The 25,473-nt window shown below is 36.8% G+C and overlaps 1 protein-coding gene across 3 annotated transcripts in view; it reads right to left on the minus strand.

Annotated features, from left to right (window-relative positions):
- Positions 1-25,473, minus strand: part of SBF2 (SET binding factor 2) — a 472,728-nt gene that overhangs the window by 173,599 nt on the left and 273,656 nt on the right. For all 3 annotated transcript variants that reach the window (XM_045894160.3, XM_045894159.3, XM_045894158.3), the window contains exons 14-16: positions 16,696-16,900; positions 3,577-3,686; positions 1,666-1,815 (exon numbers count right to left, since the gene is read on the minus strand). In XM_045894160.3, the coding sequence (XP_045750116.1) occupies positions 1,666-1,815; positions 3,577-3,686; positions 16,696-16,900 (465 nt within the window). The remainder of the gene's footprint in view (positions 1-1,665; positions 1,816-3,576; positions 3,687-16,695; positions 16,901-25,473) is intronic.

A 25,473-nucleotide genomic window follows, 5' to 3' on the forward strand; every position in this document is an offset into this window, starting at 1 on the left:
TGCTTATATATACCACATCTCCTTTTCCTATTCATCTGCTGACAGACACTTAGGTTGTTTTCATATCTTGGCTATTGTTAAAAATGCAGTGAACATGGGGGTGCAGATACCTTTTTAATATCCTGTTTTCCTTTGGATATAGTCAGAAGTGGGATTGTTGTATCATATACTTGTTCTGGTTTTAATTTTGTGTTTTTCATAGACGTTGTATCAATTTACATTCCTACCAACAGTGCACAAGGGTTCCCTTTTTTCCACATCCTTCACAACACTTATCTTTTATCTTTTTGGTTAATAGCCATTCTAACAAATGTGAGGTGGTACCTCATGGTGATTTTGATTTGTATTTCCCTGATGATTAGAGATGCTGAACACATTTTCAGGTACCTTTTGGCCATTTGTATGTATTCTTTTTCTTTCTTTTCTTTTCTTTTCTTTTTTTCTTTCTTTCTTTACTTACTTATATGTCTTCTTTTAAACTAATTTTTGATATCTGACAGGACCAATTCCCAAGTTTGTTGTTGTTTTAGGAATATGTTGGTAATTCTTAGGCTTTTGCTCTTCTAGTTGGGATTCTGATGGAAATTGCATTGCCTCTATTGATTATTTTGGGGAGAACTGATATCTTCACAATACTGAGTTTTCCAACTCATGGACATGGTGTATCTTTCCATTTAATTAGGCCTTCTTTCACCCACAAATTTTATTATTAATTATACCTAGTAATTCTCATTTTCCAATCTAACAGAATTTAACATGCATTTTGTTTACTTTCTCTAGAGTCTCACAGATAGTCTTTGAATTCTTAATATTTAATTACATTCTTCTCCTTGTGCAAAAAGTTTGGAGAAACAGTATTTGTATCACCTGTAAAGAATATGATGCCAATGTCATAAAATATCTCACATGTGAGACAGGATGGAGAAATCAGATTATTTGCTTCTCCTAAATTGTCTTCACTATTTTATGGGAAGTTTATTTCTGTAAGATAATATATATATTTTGATGCCAAGTAGAAGTATTTTTTGACCTTTACGCATGATGCTTAGCAAATACTTAATCAAGTAATTCATTTATAACTTGAATTATCCATCACTCATTACTCTCTACCTTAATAGTACAACTAAAAACTGACTGAAATGAATAATTAAAATTATTATTAAAATCTAACATTAAGTAACATAAGACTGAATGTCATAAAGATGACTTTTCATTTTTCATTTTCAGAAAGTTTGCTTAAAAAACAAAATAACCTAGTATTTTTTTTTTTTTTTTAAGATTTTATTTTATTTGAGAGAGAGAGAGACAGAGCACAGAGGGAGAGTGAGAGGGAAAAGCAGACTCCCCGCTAAGCAGAGAGCCCGATGCGGGGCTCAATCCCAGGACCCCGAGATCATGACCTGAGCCAAAGCAGACGCTTAACTGACTGAGTCACCCAGGCTCCTCTACCCTAGTATTTTTCAAGAGAAAACAACAGTAGTATGAAAAACTCAGTATTTATGCCAAGTAATAAGTGTTTCTGACAGAAATGGTATGGATATTGGTTCTTCATCCTATTCACTGTGGAAGGCACAAGAACTTGACATATTAATAATTACAGAATCTCCTGGAAAAATAAAAAGTATTCTCAAATATTAGGAATAATCTGAAAGAAATAAAAATTACCTGTAGAGTACAGTTCATCATCCTTATTATATAGTCAAACTGTTGATGGTCTAATATAGCCCGATTTTGCTGGACATGTAAACCCAGCTCATCAGTGAGACACTGTCTTGCTGCCTTTCCTTTAAGGGCTCTCAATGCAGCTGGAAGGGTCTAAGGCAAGAGAGGCAGAAATGAACAAAAGGTATCAATGGAAAAAAATAACATTCAATCACAGAAAATTCAAGTGCACCCTATAAACCATTTAACAAAGATATTAGAATTAAACTTCCAGAAAAGAGTGGATTTGCTATTAAGAACAATTATAAAATAGATGGGTTTATCGTTATTTTTATTTGTAAGCCAGCATGAAAAATAAGTAGAACTGATTTATGTAATAAGTTAAAAAACATTAACTTCACTTAATAAAAAAACTCAACAAAACTTTGGTTACCAAAACACTCATGACACTTAGATACCTTCTTCGAATAACTGGCCACATCTCTGTGGCAAAAATAGGAGGAAAAACTAAAATGACAAGAAACACAGGTGATTTTATTCTTTTAAATTGGTAAGTTATTTAATCACTAGTCAGTTTTAATTTATGACTAGAAAATTCTACATCTCCTCTCCTCATTTCAGTATCATAATAAAGAAGGGAAAAGGACTCAGATCAACAAACAGAAATGTCTAGATTTATGCATTAAAATTCTTTCACTTTATCACCCAGAAGAATGTCTCTCCCAGTTCACCATTTAGAGCCTAGTTAATGTACTTTATATAAAATAATAATAGGCTTATTTAACTTTGAAAACCTAAAAAATATAGAATAAAGGAGCAAATAAGAAGAAAGGGAAAAAGTCTGAGAGTATAACAATATTATAGGCAGGTACAAGAAACAGGATGTAAAACCTGAAAGCAAGAAAAGCAAAAGGAAGTCTATTATAACACTTCAAGCAAAAGAGAAAATGGAAACCAAAAAAAAGTCAAAACCTAAAAAGGCTTGGGGTCATTTACTATAAGGGTAAAAATGTTACTCTTTTCATGCTTTAGCCTCTTGTAATAGATGTTCAGAGCTATGATGAGTCACTAAGATTACATTATGTTTAACATGTTTTCTTAAAGAAGGCAAGAGAATGTGCTTTAATGAGGCACATTTAAGTTGAATACCACTGTTTTTACAATTCATTTCTTATTCTGACTAGATTCTTTACAATAAATAAAATTTTATTTAAAATGTTAAATTTTGGGGTGCCTGGGTGGCTCAGTCGTTAAGCGTCTGCCTTTGGCTTGGGTCATGATCCCAGGGTCCTGGGATTGAGTCCTGCATCGGGCTCCCTGCTCTGTGGGGAGCCTGCTTCTCCCTCTCCCACTCATCCTGCTTGTGTTCCCTCTCTCACTGTGTCTCTCTCTGTCAAATAAATAAATAAAATCTTTAAAAAAAGGTTAAATTTCTAAGTAATATGTCAAAATAGGATTTAAAGAACAATGTTTAAAAGTTTAAGGAAAAAAATCACTTATCAATATTTCTCTGGTAGCCATGTAACTAGGAATGGCAAAGATTTTAAATCTTAGAGACAATTCTTTTAAAATGATCAAAACAGGGGCGCCTGGGTGGCTCAGTTGGTTAAGTGGCTGCCTTCAGCTCAGGTCATGATCCTGGAGTCCTGGGATCAAGCCCCATGTCGGGGTCCCTGCTCAGCGGGGAGCCTGCTTCTCCCTCTGCCTGCTGCTCTGCCTGCTTGTGCTCTCTCTCTGTCAAATAAATAAATAAAATCTTTAAAAAAATAAAAAAAATAAAATGATCTAAACAATGAAAGGACACTTGATAAGGAAAAGAGATGGAATTAGAGGAGAGGTCATTTGGCAAGCTAAACATGTAAATCTGAAAGGGAAATGATGAATGCTTACTTGGGAAAGAAGGCATTTTATTACCTTTTCAGTCTCCAATGTTTTATTTTCAAATATGAATGAGATGCAGTTTCTAACAACTTCCAATCTCTGTGCACTGTTGAAAACTGTTGTCACCTTATCCATTATCGAAACTAGCAGAGGAATGTAAAGACAACATAAATAAGTTAAACCCCTTTGGCAATTACAAAAGCAAAAGGAATATTACTGTTTACAGTTTATATGGCTGTAACTATTTACATGACCAACATTTAGGATTTATCCTTTTCCCTGGTTACATGGCATTGAAGGTATTCCATTTCATTACCTTGATTACATATTTAGGTTTTGAAATGTCAGGCTAGTCAATGACTTACTGAGGATAATTTCACAAGAGAGATTCCAATGATAAAATGAACTCACGCAAATTAATTCATACTGCCCAGTAAAACTTTATTAATCAAAAGTAAACATCCTCTTTTAACTTCAATTGTAAACAAACTGATAAATGTTTGGGGTACAGTATCATGACAAAAGTAGGTAATACTTATATGTGAGAGGACTACTAACAAAAAAGCTGGTATTTCTAAAATATTACCAAAGAAAAACCACATACCACAAAAAATCAGATTCTACAAATTTGAGTAGAGACAAATTGAGAAAGCACTACACAAAAAGAGAAATGATTATGGCTCAAGAATTGCTATATGAACTTGGGAGTGGTTTTTTAGTCCTATGAATTACGTACCAGTCACCTTTACCATAAGATTGAATAATTCTAGTCTAATACACAGGCTAAAATTACTTAAAATAAATTTACCTTACTAAAAGAATATTAGAAGGATATAAATAAAAGTAGTATTAGTTAAATGAAAGTATAATTTCACTAACACCTTTACTGTATCATTGGTACAAAAGATGTAGTATCAATAATTCTTAAGCCAAAAAGAAAGACCCCTTATATATATTTTTTCTTTTTATTTGAGTGTAGTTGACACACAATGTTACATTAGTTTCAGGTGTACAACTTGGTGATTTGACAAGTTTATACATTATGCTTTGTTCACCACAAGTGTAGCTACCATCTGTCCCGTTATACAGCGATTACAATATCATTGCCTCTATTCCTTATGCTGTCTTTTCTTTAAGATTTTATTTATTTCTTTGAGAGAATGAGAGAGAGCAAGAGGGAGAGAGCACAAGCAGGGAGAGGGGTATAGGGAGAAGGAGAAGCAGGCTCCCTACTGAGCAGGGAGCCTGACCTGGGGCTTGACTGCAGGACCGGATCATGACCTGAACCAAAGGCAGATGCTTACCCAACTGAGCCACCTAGGCGCCCCCATGCTGTGTCTTTTATTTCTGTTACTTATTCATTCCATAACTAGAAGCATGTATCTCCCACTCCCCTGGACCCATTTTGCCCAAACCCCTCCTCCCTGGCAACCATCAGTTTGTTCTCTATATTTATAGGTCTGATTCTGCTTTTTAAGACCCCTTATATTTTATGGCTGCTCTTGGAATCTAAAAGCATAATCCCTTCATTTCCCCTCATACCTAAGAAGAAAGACTATCATATCTTACTTATTAATATCCCTTTCATTTCATCAATACAAAATCTTATATCCTTCAAATCATTTTTAAAACTTTCTTATTTTGAATAATTTTAAGCTCACGAAAAGTTACAAAATAGTACAGAGAAGACTCATGCATTCATCACTTTAGCTTCCCCCAATGGTGACATCTTACCTAACTATAGCGCTTTATCAGAATCAGGAAATCAACTGGCACCATATAATTAACTAGACAATAGAACTCAAATTTTACCAGTTTTCTTCAAATCATTTTTTTTTTAAGATTTATTTATTTGGCAGAAAAAGACACACCGAGAGAGGGAACACAAGCAGAGGGAGTGGGAGAGGGAGAAGCAGGCTTCCCATGGAGCAGGGAGCCCGATGTGGTGCTCGATCCCAGGACCCTGGGATCATGACCTGAGCCGAAGGCAGACGCTTAACGACAGAGCCACCCAGGCACCCCCAAATCATTTTTAACGATTTAATCATGCAACACTGATATTCTGCATGACCATGATGGTTAAATAGATTATTTCACATGACTTCTGTACGAAATGCTCATTCTTAATTTGCGTGCTCTGGGGCTTCCCCCACATGAAGGTCAGTGGAATAGACTGAAATAGAAATTGATCTATATTTAGAGTAGGAAACTTCTTAGAGTCTCCAAATAATCCCACATATTTTATTGAGCAACATCTTTAACCTGTGTTTATAAACTTTTTTTTTTTTAAAGATTTTATTTATTTATTTGAGACAGAGAGAATGAGAGAGAGAGAGCACATGAGAGGGGGGAGGGTCAGAGGGAGAAGCAGGCTCCCCGCCGAGCAGGGAGCCCGATGCGGGACTCGATCCCGGGACTCCAGGATCATGACCTGAGCCGAAGGCAGTCGCTTAACCAACTGAGCCACTCAGGCGCCCTGTGTTTATAAACTTTTAATTCTAAAATCTCTTCAGCAGTATTTTAAATTTTCTTTAGGGCAAGCAGTTAAAAAAAAACAACCCACATTTTCTGGTAGTTAAGTCTGTTTACTTATTTGAGAATTATTTGAGACTACGACTTAGTTCACTCCCAGAAGAAAATTCTTCACTTAGAGTTACTGATACTTCAGATTGGCCAAATGCCCAGCTGTGGCATTCTAATACTTTCTAACATCTGATGACAACTCTGGCTTATGAGTACTTGACTTCCCAGGGCCTCCTTTCTAAGGCTTTAGCTTTCCAATGCTAGTTCCAGTCAATCACCATTACTCTGGCTCCTCTGAGGAATGGGTGGGAACTAATTAACCTCTCAAAATGTGAATGCCTCATAAGGTGACAGAGCAATTTTACACTCATATTAAATGAGTATCATGTAAAATGAAACATTCATACCTTTTAATTTTAGTACAAAGAAAATCCTGATTCTGATCAACCCAAATGAACCAGAAAGTTGGACAGAGCCTCCTGTATTCATTCATTCACTCATTCATTCATTCATTCATTCAGGTTTTACACACAGGGCTAAATACTGAGTCATGTGTATCTCTCTCACTGATTATAGTGAGATACTCTACACATATCTAAAGAAAGAATTCAATGTGGATTGAAAATAAGGAAAGTAAAGAGATTATACAAAGATAATACTGAGACAATTAAGGTGACAATTCAAGCAAATTAAATTTTAAACAAACTTCTCATCTGTTCATGTGGGTATTTAAAGAAAGTACTCAACTAGCTTATGAATATTAAAATTACCTAACTCTGTCAAAAGATAACTATTTACCCTAACATGTCTACCTTCTTCATCCTCTTTTCTATGTGAAAGTCCAATCAACATTTAAGAAAAAGCTATTAATTCTTTGGAAAATAATGGCAAATTAACATTACTATGTAAATATACAATGACTATACTGTTATCCATTGATAATAAAATCACACTTACTTCTAGGTATGATGGAGCAGTTTGTAGCAAACTAAAATTCCTACCAGGAATAATTACAAAAGTTAGATAAAATGCAAATTGATCTACTTAAATATATCAGATTGCTATAGAAGCACAAGGACTGGAGGACCTAAAATTCCAGAGAAGAGAAAAGAAGCTAGAGAGGTGAGTTAACACACACATCTACTTTACCTAGGAGATTTTCCAATATTGGGTATAGACAGGAGGCTGAGAATCCAGGCTTGATTCTGGCAGATGGCTAGGCTGACCTGCAAAGTTTCTGGTGAAAGCTAAACTGGCAAAAGTAGATGTGTGCTATGGCCCCTAGGTAAACCACTAAAAGAACAACAAACAAATGTATAAACAAGTTAACAGAGATAAATTATGGAATAAGAAAAATAGTTTATTAATCTAAAAGAAAGCAAGAAAGCAGGGGGAACATAAAACAGGAAGATTAAATAGAAGAAACAACCCAGTAAATAACATTAAAGCCATTAATATACCAGTAATTATATTTATGTAAATATTAATAATATTATTAAATAACATAATAAGTATAGTAAGAGACTGGTTAAAAAAAACCCCACCACATGCTGTTTACAAGAGGCATTCATAAAGTATAAGGCCCTAGAAAGTTTGAAAATAAAAGGATAAAAAAAAGATAAACCATACCAACACTAAGCAAAGGAAATCTGGCATAGCTATATAAACATCTAAGTATATTTTAAGGCAAGAAGCATTACTAGAGACAAAGATGAATATTTCATAATGATAAAAAGATCAATCACTGGGATGCTACAACATTTATAAACATATTTGCATCCAATAAATCATCTTCAAAATATATGAAGAAAAATAGGCAATTCTATTATTATCACAGGAGACTTGAACACATCTCCCTCAATAGCTGAAGAAGGAAGAAGAGATAAAAATCAGTAAAGACAACCCATAAAACGGGAAAAAATATTTGCAAATTATGTTCTCTGATAAGGGAAGATAAGCTGTGGCGGGGGAGGGAGCCTCTATAAGCTGGCACCAGAAAGTGATACAGAAGTGGGACGTAATCCTTGGTGGGACAGTGTGGTCTCAGCATCCCCAGGATCACAGGAAGACTGGGAGTGCCTGAGTGTGTCAGAGTTCCCAGGCATCGGAGCGCGGAAACCGGCAGCAATCAGCGAGCCCAGGAGTGGGCTCTCAGCTCAGGGTTGCCATATATGACGAACCATGGCATGGTTGGGCAACAGCTCTCTGAGCAGGGGCCCAGAGAGCGGCAGAACCACACTAAGACCCCGTTTCTTCCTCTGGGAGGAGCAACACAGGTGCACACTGCAGGAGTCTACAGGGTTTGGAGACACAAAACGGGGTCATGTGCCTGAGACAGAAACACAAGGTTACAGACTGGGTGAGCATGAGTGCAGATGGAGACCAGGGAGACAGGAGTGATTGCCTGCTTTTCCCTGAGGGCACTGAGGAGTGGGGCCCTGAGCTTTCAGCTCCAGGGCTGGAGATTAGGAGGTCACCATTTTCATTCTCATCTTCTAAAGTGGCACAGAATGCCTTCAGGGAACAAAAGTCACACAGAGCAATCAGATCCCCTTACTTAGCCTGGCCCCCTAGCAAGGGCAGTGCAATTCCACCAGGGGCAAAGATGCTTGAGAATCAACACAACATGCCCCTCCGCAAGAAGATCCACAAGAACATCCAGCTAAGACAAAGTTTACCAATCATAAAGAACTGTAAAACTCTAGAACTAGGGGAAAATAGTATAAGAATTCATGGTTTTTTCCCCACGATTCTTTAGTCTTTCATTTTTTAAAAAAGATTTTATTTATTTATTTGACAGAGACACAGTGAGAGAGGAAACACAAGCAGAGGGAGTGGGAGAGGGAGAAGCAGGCTTCCCGCAGAGCAGGGAGCCCAATGTGGGGCTCGATCCCAGGACCTGGGACCATGACCCAAGCCAAAGGCATACGCCTAATGACTAGTCAACCAGGCGACCCTCTTTAGTCTTTCAATTTTAATTTTTTTTTTTTAAAGATTTTATTTATTTATTCATTAGAGACAGAGAGAGGCAGAGGGAGAAGCAGGCTCCCAAGGAGCAGGGAGCCCGATGCGGGACTCGATCCCAGGACCCTGAGATCATGACCTGAGCCGAAGGCAGACGCCCAACCATCTGAGCCACCCAGGCACCCTCAATTTTAATTTTTTTCTCTCCTTTTTCAACCAATGTCTTATTTTATCAACTTTTAAAAAAATATTTTAAAATTTTCAATTTTACAGTTACATTCTATCCTTTCATTGTATTTACTTTCATATATATGTTCATATATATTATATATCATGTCTCATATATATTATATATAATATATACTATCTCATATATATAATTAATTTCATATATATACATATATGTATTTTTTTTTTCTTTGCCATTTTGGAATGCAGTTTCTTCTCACAGACCAAAATACACCCAGAATCTGTCTGATCACCTGTCTGATCATGTTCTCTCTTTTTTTTTCTTTCCTTTTCTTTTTTTTGTGAAAGTCTTTTTTAATTTGTCTTTACAGTTATATTTTATCCTTTCAATGTACTTAATTTTATTTTTGTATATATATAAGTTTTTCTTTTTTTACAATTTTGAGATGTAGTTTCTTCTAACAAACTGACCAAAATATACTCAGGATATCCTGTATTGCTCTGTTCTGTTCACCTGTTTATATTACTTCTTTTTTGTTTTTTGTCTTTTAATTTTCATTTTTACAGTTACATTCTACCCATTAATTGTATTTAATTTTATTTTTGTACATATGTAAGTTTTTCTTTCTTTACAATTTGGGGATTTAGTTTTCTAACAAACAGACCAAAATACACACAGGATCCAGTGTATTGCTCTGTTCTGTTCAACTGTCTGATTGTATTCCTTTTTTTTTAAATTCTTTTTTATTTTTTGGTTTCAGTTCTCTTCTGATTTGTATAGTGTACATTTCTCTGGGGTTATTGTTACCATTTTAGTATTTTGTTCTCTTGTTCATCTATTCTTCTCTGGACAGAATCACAAGACAGAAAAACTCACCTCAAAAAAGAGAACAAGAGGGCGCCTGGGTGGCTCAGTTGGTTAAGCGACTGCCTTCGGCTCAGGTCATGATCCTGGAGTCCCTGGATCGAGTCCCGCATCGGCCTCCCTGCTCGGCAGGGAGTCTGCTTCTCCCTCTGACCCTCCCCTCTCTCATGTGCTCTCTCTCATTCTCTCTCTCTCAAATAAATAAATAAAATCTTAAAAAAAAAAAAAGAGAACAAGAGGCAGTACTGACTGCCAGAGACCTAATCAGTATGGACATAAGTAAGATGTCAGACTAGAGTTCAGAATAACGATTATAAAGATACTACCTGGGCTTGAAATAGCATAGAAGACACAAGAGAATTCCTTTCTGGAGTAATAAAAGAACTAAAATCTAATCAAGTCAAAATCAAAAAAGCTATTAATAAAAAATGGAGTCTCTAACTGCTAGGATAAATGAGGCAAAAGAGAATTAGTGATATAAAAGACAAAATGATGGAAAATAAAGAAGCTGAGAAAAAGAGGGATAAACAACTACTGGATCACGAGGGGAGAATTCGAGAGATAAGTGATACCATGAAGTGAAACACCATTAGAATAACTGGGATCCCAGAAGAAGAGGAAAGAGAGAGGGGTGGGGGCAGGCAGAAGGTATACTGGAGCAAATTATAGCAGAGAACTTCCCTAATCTGGGGAAGGAAACAGGCATTCAAGTCCAAGAGGCACAGAGAACCCCTTCAAAATAATAAAAATAGGTCAACACCCTGACATATTATAGTGAAACTTGCAAATCTCAGAGACAAAGAAAAAATCCTGAAAGCAGCTGGGGACAAGAGGTCCATAACTTACAAGAGTAGAAACATTAGACTGGCAGCAGAGCTATTCACAGAGACCTGGTAGGCAAGAAAGGACTGGCATGATATATTCAGGGTGCTACATGGGAAGAATATGCAGCCAAGAATACTTTATCCAGCTAGGATGTCATTCAAAATAGTAGAGATAAAAAGCTTCCAGAACATGGGGCACCTGGGTGGCTCAGTTGGTTAAGCGACTGCCTTCGGCTCAGGTCATGATCCTGGAGTCCCGGGATCGAGTCCCACATCAGGCTCCCTGCTCAGCAGGGAGTCTGCTTCTCCCTCTGACCCTCCTCCCTCTCATGCTCTCTGTCTCTCATTCTCTCTCTCACAAATAAATAAAATCTTAAAAAAAAAAAAAAAAATTTTTTTTAAAAAGCTTCGAGAACAAACAGCAACTAAAAGAATTTGTGATTACTAAACCAGCCCTGCAAGAAATATTTAAAAGGGAGCTTTAAGCAGAGAGAGAGCCCCAAAGTAACATAGACCAGAAAGGAACACAGACAATATACAGAAACAGTGACTTTACAGGTAATACAATGGCACTAAATTCTTATCTTTCAAATAGTTACCCCGAATGTAAATGGGCTAAATGCCCCAATCAAAAGACACAGGCTATCAGACTGGATAAAAAAGCAAAACCCATTGATATGCTGTCTGCAAGGGACACATTTTAGACTCAAAGACACCTCCAGATGGAAAGTATGGGGGTGGAAAATCATTTATCATGCTAATGGACATCAAAAGAAAGCTAGGGTGGCAATCCTTATATCAGACAAATTAGATTTTAAACCAAAGACTAATAAGAGATAAGGAAGGACACTATATCATAATTAAAGTGTCTATCCAACAAGATCTAAAAATTGTAGTATTTATGCTCCTAACATGGGAGCAGCCAATTATATAAGCCAATTAATAACAAAATCAAAGAAATACACTGATAATAATACAATAATAGTAGGGGACTTTAACATCCCACTCACTGCAATTGACAGATCATCAAAGTAGAAGATCACCATGGAAACAAGGGCTTTGAATGACATACTGGACCAGATGGACTTCAGAGATATATTCAGAGCATTTTATCCTAAAGCAACAGAATACACATTCTTCTCAAGTGCACATGGAACATTCTTCAGAACAGATCACATACTGGGTCACAAATCAGGTCTCAACTGGTACCAAAAGATTGGGATCATTCCCTGTGTATTTTCAGACCACAATGTTTTTTTTTTTTTTAATTTTTTTTTTTTTAAAGATTTTATTTATTTATTTGAGAGAGAGAATGAGATAGAGCATGAGAGTGGGGAGGGTCAGGGGGAGAAGCAGATTCCCTGTTGAGCAGGGAGCCTGACGCGGGACTCGATCCCAGGACTCCAGGATCATGACCTGAGCCGAAGGCAGTCACTTAACCAACTGAGCCACCCAGGCGCCCTGGACCACAATGTTTTGAAACTGGAACTCAATCACAAGAGGAAATTTGGAAAGAACTCAAATACATGGAGGCTAAAGAGCATTCTACTAAAGAATGAATGGGTCAACCAGGAAATTAAAGAGGAATTTTAAAAATTCATGGAAACAAATGAAAATGAAAACACAAGTGTTCAAAATCTTTGGGATGCAGCAAAGGCAGTCCTAAGAGGGAAGTATATAGCAATACACACCTTTCTCAAGAAACAAGAAAGGTCTCAAATACACAACCCAACCTTACACCTAAAGGAGATGGAGAAAGACTGCAAATAAAGCCTACACCCAGCAGGAGAAGAGAGTTAATAAAGATTAAAGCAGAAATCAATGAAATAGAAACCAAAAGAACAGGAGAAGAGATCAACGAAACTAGGAGCTGGTTCTTTGAAAGAATAAGATTGATAAACCTATGGCCAGACTTATCAAAAAGAATAGAGGAAGGACCCAAATAAATAAAATCATGAATGAAAGAGGAGAGATAACAACCAACACTGAAGAAATACCAACAATTATAAGAACACATTATGAGCAACTAAATCTGGAAGAAATGGATACATTCCTAGAGGCGTATAACTACCAAAACTGAAACACGAAGAAATAGAAAATCTGAACAGACCTATAACCAGCAAGGAAATTGAAGCAGTAATCAAAAATCTCCCAACAAACAAGAGTCCAGGGCCAGATGGCTTCCCAGGGGAATTCTACCAAACATTTAAAGAAGAATTAATACCTATTCTTTTGAAGCTGTTTCAAAAAATAAAAATGGAAGGAATGAGGCCAGCATTATCTTGATCCCAGAGCCAGAGAAAGACCCCACCAAAAAGGAGAATTACAGACCAATAACCCCGATGAGTATGGATGCAAAAATTCTCATCAAGATACTAACCAATAGGATCCAACAGTACATTAAAAGGATTATTCACCACAACCAAGTGGGATTTATTCCTGGGTTGCAAAGGTGGTTCAACATCTGCAAATCAATGTGATACACTACATTAATAAAAGAAAGGACAAGAACCATATGATCCTCTCAACAGATGCAGAAAAAGCATCTTGATTAAAATTCTTCACAGTGTAGGGGTAGAGGGAACATATCTCAATATCATAAAAGCCATATAGGAAAGGCCCACAGTGAATATCATCCTCAATGGGGAAAAACTGAGAGTTTTTCCCCTAAGGTCAGGAACACAGCAGGGATGTCCACTTTGACCACTGCTAGAAGTCCTAGCCTCAGCAATCAGACAACAAAAAGAAATAAAAGGAATCCAAACTGGCAAAAAAGAAGTCAAACTCGCATTCTCTACAGATGACATGATGCTCTATGTGGAAAACCCAAAAGACACCACCCCAAAACTGCTAGAACTCACATAGGAATTCAGCTAAGTGGCAGGATATAAAATCAATGCCCAGAAGTCAGTTGCATTTCTGTACACTAACAATGAGACAGAAGAAAGAGAAATTAAGGAGTTGATCCCATTTATAATTGCACCCAAAACCTAAGATACCTAGGAATAAACCTAACCAAAGAGGCAAAGGATTTGTATTCAGAAAACTATAGAACACTCATGAAAGAAATTGAGGAAGACACAAAGAAATGGAAATACGTTCCATTCTCATGGATTGGAAGAACAAATGTTGTTAAAATGTCTATGCTACCGGGATGCCTGGGTGGTTCAGTCAGTTAAGTGGCTGCCTTCGTCTCAGGTCATGATCCTGCGGTCCTGGGATTGAGTCCCACATCAGGCTCCCTGCTCAGTGGGGAGTCTGTTTCTCCCTCTGCCTCTGCCTGTCACTCCCCTTGCTTGTGCATTCTCTCTCTCTGTCAAATAAATAAATAAAATCTTAAAAAAAAATCAAAACTTAAAAAAAAGTCTATGCTACCTAGAGCAATCTACACATTTAATGCAATCCCTATCAAAATACCATCAACTTTTTTCAAAGAAATGAAACAAATAATCTTAAAATTTGTATGGAACCAGAGAAGACCCCAAATAGCCAAAGAAATTTGAGAAAGAAAACCAAAGCTGGAGGCATCACAATTCCAGACTTCAAGCTCTATTACAAAGCTATAATCATCAAGACAGTATGGTATTAGCATAAAAACAGACACAGAGATCAATGGAACAGAATAGAGACCCCAGAAATGGACCCTCAACTCTATGGTCAACTAATTTTCGACAAAGCAGGAAAGAATATCCAATGGACAAAAGTCTCTTCAACAAATGGGTGTTGGGAAAACTGTACAGCCACATGCAGAAGGATGAAACTGGACCATTTCCTTATACCATACATCAAAATAGACTCAAAAGGGATGAAAGACCTAAAAGTGAGACAGGAATCTATCAAAAGCCTAGAGGAGAACACAGGCAGCAACCTCTGTGACCTCAGCCGCAATGACTTCTTGCTAGACACATCTCCAAAGGCAAGGGAAACAAAGACAAAAATGAACTATTGGGACTTCATCAAGATAAAAAGCTTTTGCAGGGCGCCTGGGTGGCTCAGATGGTTAAGCGTCTGCCTTCGGCTCAGGTCATGATCCCAGGGTCCTGGGAACCAGTCCCGCATCGGGCTCCCTGCTCCTTGGGAGCCTGCTTCTCCCTCTGCCTCTCTCTCTCTGTCTCTCATGAATAAATAAATAAAATCTTTTAAAAAAATAAAATAAAAAATAAAAAGCTTTTGCACAGCAAAGGAAACAGTCAACAAAACCAAAAGACAACTCACAGAATGGGAGAAAATATTTGCAAATGACATATCAGATAAGGGGCCAGTATCCAAAATCTATAGAGAATTTATCAAACTCAACAGCCAAAGAATAAATAATCCAATCAAGAAATGGGCAGGAGACATGAACAGACATTTCTCTAAAGAAGACATCTAAATGGCCAACAGACACATGAAAAAAATGCTCAATATCACTCATCATCAGGGAAATACAAATCAAAATGACAATGAGGTACCACCTAACACCAGTCAGAATGGTTAAAATTAACAAGTCAGGAAATGACAGATGTTGGCAAGGATGTGGACAAAGGGGAACCGTCTTACACTGTTGGTGGGAATGCAAGCTGGTGCAGCCACTCTGGAAAACAGTATGGAGGTTCCTCATAGCTACCCTATGACCCAGCAATTGCACTTACTGGGTATTTACTGCAAAGATACAAATGTAGTGATTTGAGGGGGCACCTGCATCTCAATGTTTATAGCAGCAATATCCACAACAGACAAACTATGGAAAGAGCCCAGATGTCCACTGACAGATGAATGGATAAAGAGTATGTGGTATATACATATACAACGGAATACTACTTAGCCATGAAAAAAATGAAATCTTCCCATCTGCAATGATTTGGATGGAACTAGAGGGTATTATGCTAAGGGAAATAAGTTAATCAGAGAAAGACAATTATCATACGATCTCACTCATATGTAGAATTTAAGAAACAAAACAGAGGATCATAGGGGAAGAGAGGAAAAAATAAAACAAGATGAAATCAGAGAGGGAGACAAACCATAGGAGACTCTTAAGCATAAGAAACAAAATGAGGGTTGCTGGAGGAAAGGGGAGGTGGGGGATGGGGTAACTGGATGATAGACATTAAGGAGGGCACGTGATGTAATGAGCACTGGGTATTATATAAGACTAATGAATCGCTGACCTCTATGTCTGAAACTAATAATACATTTATATGTGAATTAATTGAATTTAAATAAAAATAAATAATAAAAATTTTAAGCAAAAAAAAAAAAGGAAAGAAAATATTATGCTAAATGAAAGAAGCCAGTTACAAAAGATCATACTGTACAACTCCATGTATATAAAATGTTAAGATAGGTAAAAATCTATAAAGATAGAAAGTAGATTATTGCCTCATGCTAGGGAAGGAGTAGTTTTGGGGGAAAATGGGAGTACTGCTACTAGGTATGGGTATTTCTACTTGGCATAATGAAAATATTCTGAAATTAGATAGTGAAAATGGGTGCACAACTCTGGGATATACTAAAAACGATTGAATTGTGCACTTTAAAGAGTGAGCTTTATTGTGTGTGACTTCTATCTCAATATAGCTGTTTTTTAAAAAGAAAAGATACTGTAGTGGTAGCAGATAGGTTAATGGTTACCATTTGTGAGAGACAGTGAATGGAACAGTGTTTTGAGTGCTAACAATGCTCCAATTCTGGTTATGCAAGTTTGTTTACTTTGTAAAAATTTGTCAAGTGGTACACTTTCATTTTTGTGTCTTATATCTTGATGAGAGGTTTACTTTTAAAACAAAAGAACAGACAAATACATACCAACAGGTGGACCTGCTGGCACAACACATTTCTTTTCCACCCGTGAAGCAGGAGGTGCGTTCTGGTTCTTAGCAAGATTTTCCTGTATTAATTCCTGTACCCGAGTTTCATTAATCTTTGGGAAAGGAAGAATATGAACTCGCAAGTGGGATCCTTCTGTCGGGCGTGGAACTTTCTGGAATGCCATATGAGGGTTGGGATTCTCCTGCAACATCAAACAGGTAAAATGAGTCAAAAGTTAAAATAACAATGGCAGATTGCCAGGCAGAGAGTGGGAGCTCAGAGGACCACAAACTGAAATCAGACAGATGAGTGATTACACATGCCATAAAACAGAGTACCAGAATCTTACTTCTTACGTGATCTATCAGCAGCATCTAATATAGCTTATCACTCTTACTCCTTCTCCATGAAGGCTTTCTTCACTTGGTTTCTAGGTCTTCTTGCTACATCTTTGTCTACTTTTCATCTTCCTTATCTCTTAATTATGTGAAAACCCCAGGACTCAGAGTTTGGGCCTCTTTTCTATTTATACTTATTTCCTTGGTGACGGCTTCCATTCTCAATATTTAAACCATAGAAACACCAAGAATTCATAAATTTTTATCCCCCACTGAGCTTTCTCCTGAATGCCATACCCATATATTCAACTGTCCACACATAGTATTTCCATTTGGATTTAAAATAACATCTTAAATATATGTCCAAAATGGAGCACTTACTCTTCATCTCTTCCAAATCTGTTTTCTATACCTTCCTCACTTCAGTAAATGCCATATTTATTTTTCTACTCAGGTGAAAAGCTTAGTCATCTTAATGCCTTCCTCTAAAACCCAATTATCCATTCCTCTGCAAACCTTTTGGATTTTGCCTTTCAAATATGTCCATAATCTGACCACTTTACATCAACACTGTGGTTCAAGCCAACATCTCTAAATTACCACAGAAGAATAGTCTCCTGACTGGTCTCTTTGCTTCCACCCTCGCTCCTTCCCTTACTCTATTCTTAACACTGCAGACAGAGTGATCTAGTTAAAAGTATGTCAAACCATCACCTAACTATATTCATTCAAATGGCTCTTCATCTCACTGAGAGTAAAATCCAAAGTTCCTAATATAATTTACAAGACCCTACAAAATCTGGCTTTCCTACAGGACTGTGTCCTGCTACTGTTTTCCTTCATTCTGCTCTAGCCACATAGGCCTTCTTGTTCCCACCTCAAGGCCTTTGCACTTAACTGTTCCTTCTGCCTATCCCCCTACAATTTGAATAGCATCCTCTATCCCTCTCTGCATTTCTTAGCTCAAATGCCACCTTTCTTGGCCACCCTATCTAAAATTATACCCCCTAACACACTCCCTATTCCTCTTACTATATTTTTCTCCTTAGAACTTATCACCTTCTCACATATTATAAATTCTATTTAACTCGTTTATTGTCTACCCTTCTCTTACTAAAATGAAGCTCCATGAGGGCCAACATTTCAGTCAATCAAAAAAATATTTTTTGTCCTCTGCTATATATCTGTTGCACCCAGAAGCTGCCTGGCACATAGCAGGCACCCTAAACTATTTCCTAATGAGTGGGACACAATGTTGAACACATGTTAGGCTGGCAGTAATTGAATTAAATGTGTCAGTTAATATTTTCATAGACCCTTAAGGCTGGCATAAATTTTTATCTAGTCACCTAGTTAAGTAGGATTATATTTCAAATACTACAGGCAGAATGGAATCCATCCTTCAATAACATTCTACAGGGAAGGCTGCTTTACCACCATTATCCTTTGCAACCAGAAAATTCCCCTTTCCCCCTGAACCTATTATTCATGTTGTAGATTAAGCTCAGTACTACTGTATATGTTCTTCAGACAGTTAAAATGGACATCGTCATCATCTATGAGAGCTGTTCCCCACAATTCTTTATGGTTATTTGGCCAGACCCAGATAAACAGCTGGGTCATGGAAGATGATATAGGCAGCATATCTCAGCAACACAATGGAATTAATACTCTTTTAAGTGTAAAAAAGCCTGGGTTCTAGTTTTTGTTCTACTCATTACGTGATACTGGGTAAATAACTTTGCCTAAGAGATATACTTATGCTTCTCTTAACAAGATTCCTGAGAGGGTGAAGTCAGATATAAAACTTGTTCTTGCCAAAGTAACCCTTATTACTTTGTATTTTTCCTTTGCATCTTTAGCAAAGGCAGGGGACAATAAATAAATAAATTTCTCTCCAAGTCTTCATGATCACCACTTTCTAAACTATATGCTGAAAAAACTCCTCTAAAATTATGCCTGGATTAACACCAGTATCACTTCTCTATAGTTTCTGAAACTGTCCTTTTCAAAAGTAGTATGTTTGTTTTTCTCTGTTCTTTAGGCACAATGTCTAAGATACCTTCTCAAAGTTACAAATATCAATTTTCTAAAACCCATTGGCAGATTTTTTTTTCAGGCTGGAAAGGTAATTCATGTGGATTTTGAGGTCTGGATCAGAATCATTTAAAGTACATTCTTCATTACTCCTGCTTCTATTTACATTTATTTTCTTTGTAATAAGAATTAAAATTTTCAACTTATTTTCCATGATGTAAATAATATTTATTGTAACAAATTTTAAAACATGGAAAAATAAAAGTAGAAAATGGATCCTAGTGATGCTAGTATCCTTTCTAACTATATCTTATCTAACTCTCTTACTGTATATTCTTTTATACTGTTCCAAGAATGACTTAAGGTCATTTAGAAAAATAAGGATACACATATTATTTCTAGTCAAAATCCTGCAATGTGCTAAGTTCACCTAAACTTTATAAGGAAGAATAAAGATCCCAAAATAGTCAAGATAATTCTCAAGAAGAGTAAGTGGAAAAGTCACACTTCCCAGATATCAAAACTTATATAAGCCTATAATAATTAATATAGTATGGCAATTGGTACCAGTGAAAGATTAAAAAGGCTAATGGAGTGAAGAGCCCCCAAACAGGACTCTGTGTAAGAAAGTGAGACAGGTGGCACTACACTTCAGAGGGAGAGGTTAGACAATTCAATGAGAGAGTAGTACAACAAAGTATTTTAGTGCCTGGTCTCTGATGTCAGACCTCTGGGTCCAATTCCAGCTCAGCCACTTACTAGTCATGTGACCTGGTACTGTGTCCATTCACTCACCACTTGTGTTTTAGTTTCCTCATCTGTAATCTAGATAATACGACAGTACCTACTTCATAAGGTTCTTGTGAGGCCAAAATGAGTTGTTATAGGAAGGCTTTTAGAACACTCACATACACACATATTTATTCCCCAGAATAAATATGAAAGCTGTTTTCCAAAAATTTAGAGTACATTCATTTGAAAAAAATATTTATTCACTGCATATATTATGGTATGACACCATGCCTCTAAAACTTAAACTATATTGTTCTCCCAGGAATCCCATCATATCACCAGCTACTTACATTTTAACAACAATAATAATTGTAGTCAGTAAGGCTTAAAACAGAAATCACTTATTAAAGAAAAGATATTGCTATTAGTCATTAATAGTGTTTTTCTTCTCATAAGCCATTTGAAATATTATAAACCAAATCTATACACAATTAAGACTAAAAAGCATTTTTTAATCACTTTAAAACAAAGTTCAAAATGAGGCTATCCTGTAGCTGTATAGATATTCCTCATAAAAATTCAGATTATGGGATAGTTACTAAATTATATTCAGTTGTGTTTAGAAGATGCAAAAAGGGCTCATGCCCCTGAAACACAAGTATTTGGTTTTCTGGCCACTGTGTCTGTACATTGCTGCCCTCTAACGGGCAGTGTGGTAAATATAAAGAAACACATTTGCTACCTTACACCCAACTTGGTCACATAATGACTTTTTTTTTTTTTATTATGTTATGTTAATCACTCACATAATGACTTTTGAGAAGACAAGAAATGAGAAGTTTAAGGCTCAGTGAACTCTGCATATTCTTAGAAACATCTGCTCTTACTTGGAACTTCAACTGCATTTGGGCAAGTCCCTTGAAGATTACTGAGCTCATTAAAAACTGCAGCCCAATTTTGTTGTTGAACATCCTTGTAGAAACAAGGAAATTCATTATTTTCAATAGAATAAAGAAGCTGCCAAATTTTCATCTTTGATTGTAGAGAAATGCAATTATAAATTACTAACAAAGAATTCAGGCAACTAAACACTTATAGAGAACACGGTAACAATTTTGTCCAAGGCAACCAAGATAAACTGCCCAAAAAAGCCAGCAAAATGCACTATTGTTTAGAGGGAATTTTACAATTAGATAATGATTTTCAAGAAATGGGCTCTGTAATCCTGCTTTGAGAATATATGATAGTACTGGGAAGTACAGTGAATTTCTCAGACTTGAAAAAATGACACACATACCATCTGGTCTGGAAACATGGATTTTTCTTTTCTTTCTTTCTTTCTTTTTTTTTGGCAAGCCAAATGAGAATATGCCTAGGGCTTACGGAAAATAAGGCTGAGAATGCACTTCAAATAAAAGCAAAGCAAACAAAATAAAACAAAAGCCCCAAACCCTACTGGAAATCCAAAGTAGGCAACATTGGGGAAAAAAATTTCTTCCTACATGTTGGTCTCAGCAGTGAATGACAAATCGATGTGACCTTGTTAGCAGCTGCAAAATTTCCCATATTAATTTAGGTTATTTAATAATTATTTAATGTGCACCAATTATTCATAGGGCTGTATGGGATAGCAAGTTATACAAATCCTTACAAATATAGCTGAAATCAATACTATCACTGGACTAAGTCATTAAACACTGACAAAATGTAACTGGACTTTTTAGGGTTGCTTAGCTATGAATACAATATTGATGGAAGGAAACATTCTCAATTTTCCATCCTCACAGGACTTTCAATGATCACCCAACTGAATTAAAGTTGCATCCTTAATACAAATAAATTTGATGTATGACTTTAATATCTAATGTGCTGGCTGCCCTAATTCAGGGTTTCTGTGCCATGGTACTATTAACATTTTGACCTAGATAATTCTTTGTTTGGGTGGGGGGGGGGTAGTGTGTATCTTGTATATTGTAAGATGTTTAGAAGCTACCGTGGCTTCCACGTACCAGATGCCAGTAGCACACCCTCTCCAGCTGTGACAAACAGAAATGTCTCCAGACACAGCCAAATTTCTGGAGGGGAGGGTTTCTCCTGTAGAGAACCACTGCTCTAATTTATGATTCAAGATGAAGGCTTTATATTCTAAGACAAGTACTCTTTTCACAAGTGCCAAGGGAGCATGTAGTGACTAGGAAAGAGACCTATACTTTCACTGACCTGCTGACATGCAAATTAAAACCATAAGATACCACCACACACCTATGAGGATGCCTAAGAACAAAACAAAACAAAACAAAAAGACAACTGAGGATACCAAACTTTGTTAAAGATGTGGAACAAATGGAACTCATATATGGCTGGTAGTAATACAAAATGGTATAGACATTTGGGAAAACAGTCTGGCAGTTTCTTATAAAGTTAATATTTTGATACCATATATCCCAGCATCCTACTTCTAAATATTTATCCAAGAAAAAGGAAAATTTATGTTCACACAAAAACCAGCGCAAATGTTTACAGTGGTTTTGTTCATAATTGCCAAAATTGCCCTTCAGTTCATTAACAGAGAAATACAAGTTTGATACATCCACACAATGGAATACTACTCACCAATGAAAAGGAGTAAACAACTGATACAGGCAGCAACATAGAGGAATCTGAAATGCATTATGCTAAGTGAAAGAAACCAAACTCAAAAGCTACATACTGACACTACAGAAAAGGCAAAAACTTCAGAGACAGAAAACAGATCAGTTACTAAGTTTGAGATGGTAGGAGGAAGTGATTATAACAAATTAAAGAACTTCGGAGGGGTGACAAAAATGTTCTATGTCCTTATTGTAGTGATGGTTGTATAGCTTCATTCGTCAAAATCTAGAGAACATTTAAAAAAGGTAAATCTTACTATATGTAAATTGTATCATACTAAACCTGACTTAAAAATGAACAAATAAATCAGATAAGATAAGGGAAGAAGTGTGATTTTTATGCTTGGGTTAGGGGCTTCATTTCACCACAATAATCTAAGTAAGTTGTTTATGGTTTGATTTTTTAAGGCTAAAGATGATCACAGTATTTTACTTCCTTCCTATAACAACAACAAAATCCTTTAATTCACAGTTGGCAAAGAGTACAAATATCAACAGTGTAGATTAAATTTGCCTGGTAGTGAAATTAACTTTATGCAGAAATGTAAACGCTATAGACCTTATACGATTTACAAAGGCTATTCCTGTATGTGGGCTTTGTTCTCCCATTAGGATTTTAAAATCTATTCACTGCAATCCTGGGCAATGAAATACTCTTAAAGCACAAATAGAAATCTCATATTATTCTCTAAGAAAGTCCAAGTCTTCTCATTTTTCTTTTAAGAAAGCTGTCAGACAAATTACACAGTCTAGCAAATATTTATGTACTATTGCAGATGCAAAACAAATTAGAAAAATGGTACTATGTAAAACAGTAAAACACATGTCCAACTGATTTCTTGATGCCTTCGAATGGAGGTTTTATAAAGCTCTTATCTGGGCCTATCTTAACATTCCCATTTTGTGTGTAGTTAGTGGTCCTTTGTAAGTGTGTATGGAGAATCATAGAGATAGAGCCATTAAGTACATAAATGTGCTGTCTGTCATACAGACATGAAGATTCTGAAAGCGAAAGTGAGCAGATCCAGATCCAGCATTATCCAGTGAGAATGGAAAGAAAAGCTGTATAATGAATGATTGATAATCTTCATGGTATAAACCTTATCAACGCTTACACAATTTGTCTCAAATGGAGTTATTCCCTTCCTTCTCCTTCATGTTCCCTTATGATTCCCCTCCTCTACTTAAGTCACCAAATTCTTTCCTTAGTTATTTAGGAAGCTCCAGAAAGTTAGAAGAGCACCTAAACCCGGTTAACAACATCCTACTCATGTCTCCTCACATTCTGACTCATTAAAAAGCAATATAAAGGAGTGGTGAGAAGAAACTGAGAAATTAAGGTTCATTTATGAGTACTTCAAAGATAAGTGAAGCAGAAAGACTAGGTACACATACCAGACTTTACTGCAACAAAGTATTTACAAACATCTAAGTGGAATCACCAGGTCTCAATTCTAACCCAATAATAAGGAAACAGTCAAATTATATGGTTGGTTCCTGCTTACCAAAAGGGAATTTTAGAATGTGATTAAAAAAAAAACAAAAACTGGCTAGTTAAAAATAGAACCATCTAGATTATTTTCTTTGCATTGAGACCATCCTCCCTCCCCTAGACTTCCTGCATAACCCAAGAAAATAACTTTACCATCATGCTCTCCTTTTTAACTTTGTAATGTATTCACTTCAGAAATGTTGGGAACCATGTGGAATTTAGAATCTTACAACTAGAAGGAATCTCAGAAAGTCTGATGACAATCCATGGGGATATTCTGAAATTCTTACTCATCGTGTACATGTATCCTCTTTTGAAGGATATTAGGGGAATCATGTACCTAGAAAATGCCTGGCACTAGCATATGCTTAATAAATACATACTGAAAGAATGGAATTGATTAAACTAAATGGAATAGAATTAGACTGGGGGGAAAAAGCCCAATAAGGGTTAAAAAATATAGAGTACATTTGAAGGGCGATTTACGTCTCCTACCTAGTAATACAGTTCCTCATGGTGATCACTTTAAAAGTGTTGTTTTTAAAGGATAGGTGTGGTGCATGTTATGTATGTTTTATATTTACCTTTAAGAAGCTATAATTTTTAGCTGCTCATGCCCTTCCTGTGCCGGCCTCTTGCCCACCGAGAGTGCTAATGCCCAGGACCCTCCATCCCTTCCCTCCAAATCCAGGCAGGCTGCTGAAGCCCGTGGGGAGGTGACTGTCTGGAGGTGCCTGGGCCATCGGCGCCCTCCACCTGTGCCACAGCCAAGTGGCCGCCCTTGCTTCCTCCAGGACAGAACTAAGCCCTTCTGCTGGGAGCCTGCAGCTGGAGTACAGGAGAGATCTGGAGCACAAAAGGAGAGATTTCACCGCTTGTGGGAACAAGAAGCTCTACTTTGACACCCATGCCTTAGTGTGTTTACTCGAAGAAAATGGGTTCCCAACCCAGCAAGCAGGAATCACTGCCTCTGCACTGGTCAAGATCATGGACACCAACATGGATATTGTCTACAAGGATATGGTCACCAAGATGCAGCAGGAGATCGCTGTTCAGCAAATAATGCCGCAGATTGCTAATGTGAAAAAAGGTATTATTTTGGAGAAGAGTGAATTTTCAGCCCTCAGAGCAGAAAATGAGAAAATAAACCCTAAACTACATCAGTTAAAACAAGTAATGGATGAAGTAATCAAAGTCCAAACAGGTATCAAATTAGACTTCAATCTAGAAAAGAGCACAGTGCAAGAATTGTATTCATTGGGGGCGCCTGGGTGGCTCAGTTGGTTAAGCGACTGCCTTCGGCTCAGGTCATGATCCTGGAGTCCTGGGATCGAGTCCCGCATCGGGCTCCCTGCTCGGCGGGGAGCCTGCTTCTTGCTCTGACCCTCCTCCTTCTCATGCTCTCTGTCTCTCATTCTCTCTCTCTCAAATAAATAAATAAAATCTTTAAAAAAAAAAAAAAAAGAATTGTATTCATTGAATGAAAGGAAGCTGCTGGAAATGAGGACAGAAATGGTGTCATTGC

Source organism: Mirounga angustirostris, unplaced genomic scaffold (assembly GCF_029215605.1).
Source record: "Mirounga angustirostris isolate CCGP_5_RB_7025 unplaced genomic scaffold, mMirAng1.0.hap1 SCAF_13, whole genome shotgun sequence".
Lineage (NCBI taxonomy): Eukaryota > Metazoa > Chordata > Mammalia > Carnivora > Phocidae > Mirounga > Mirounga angustirostris.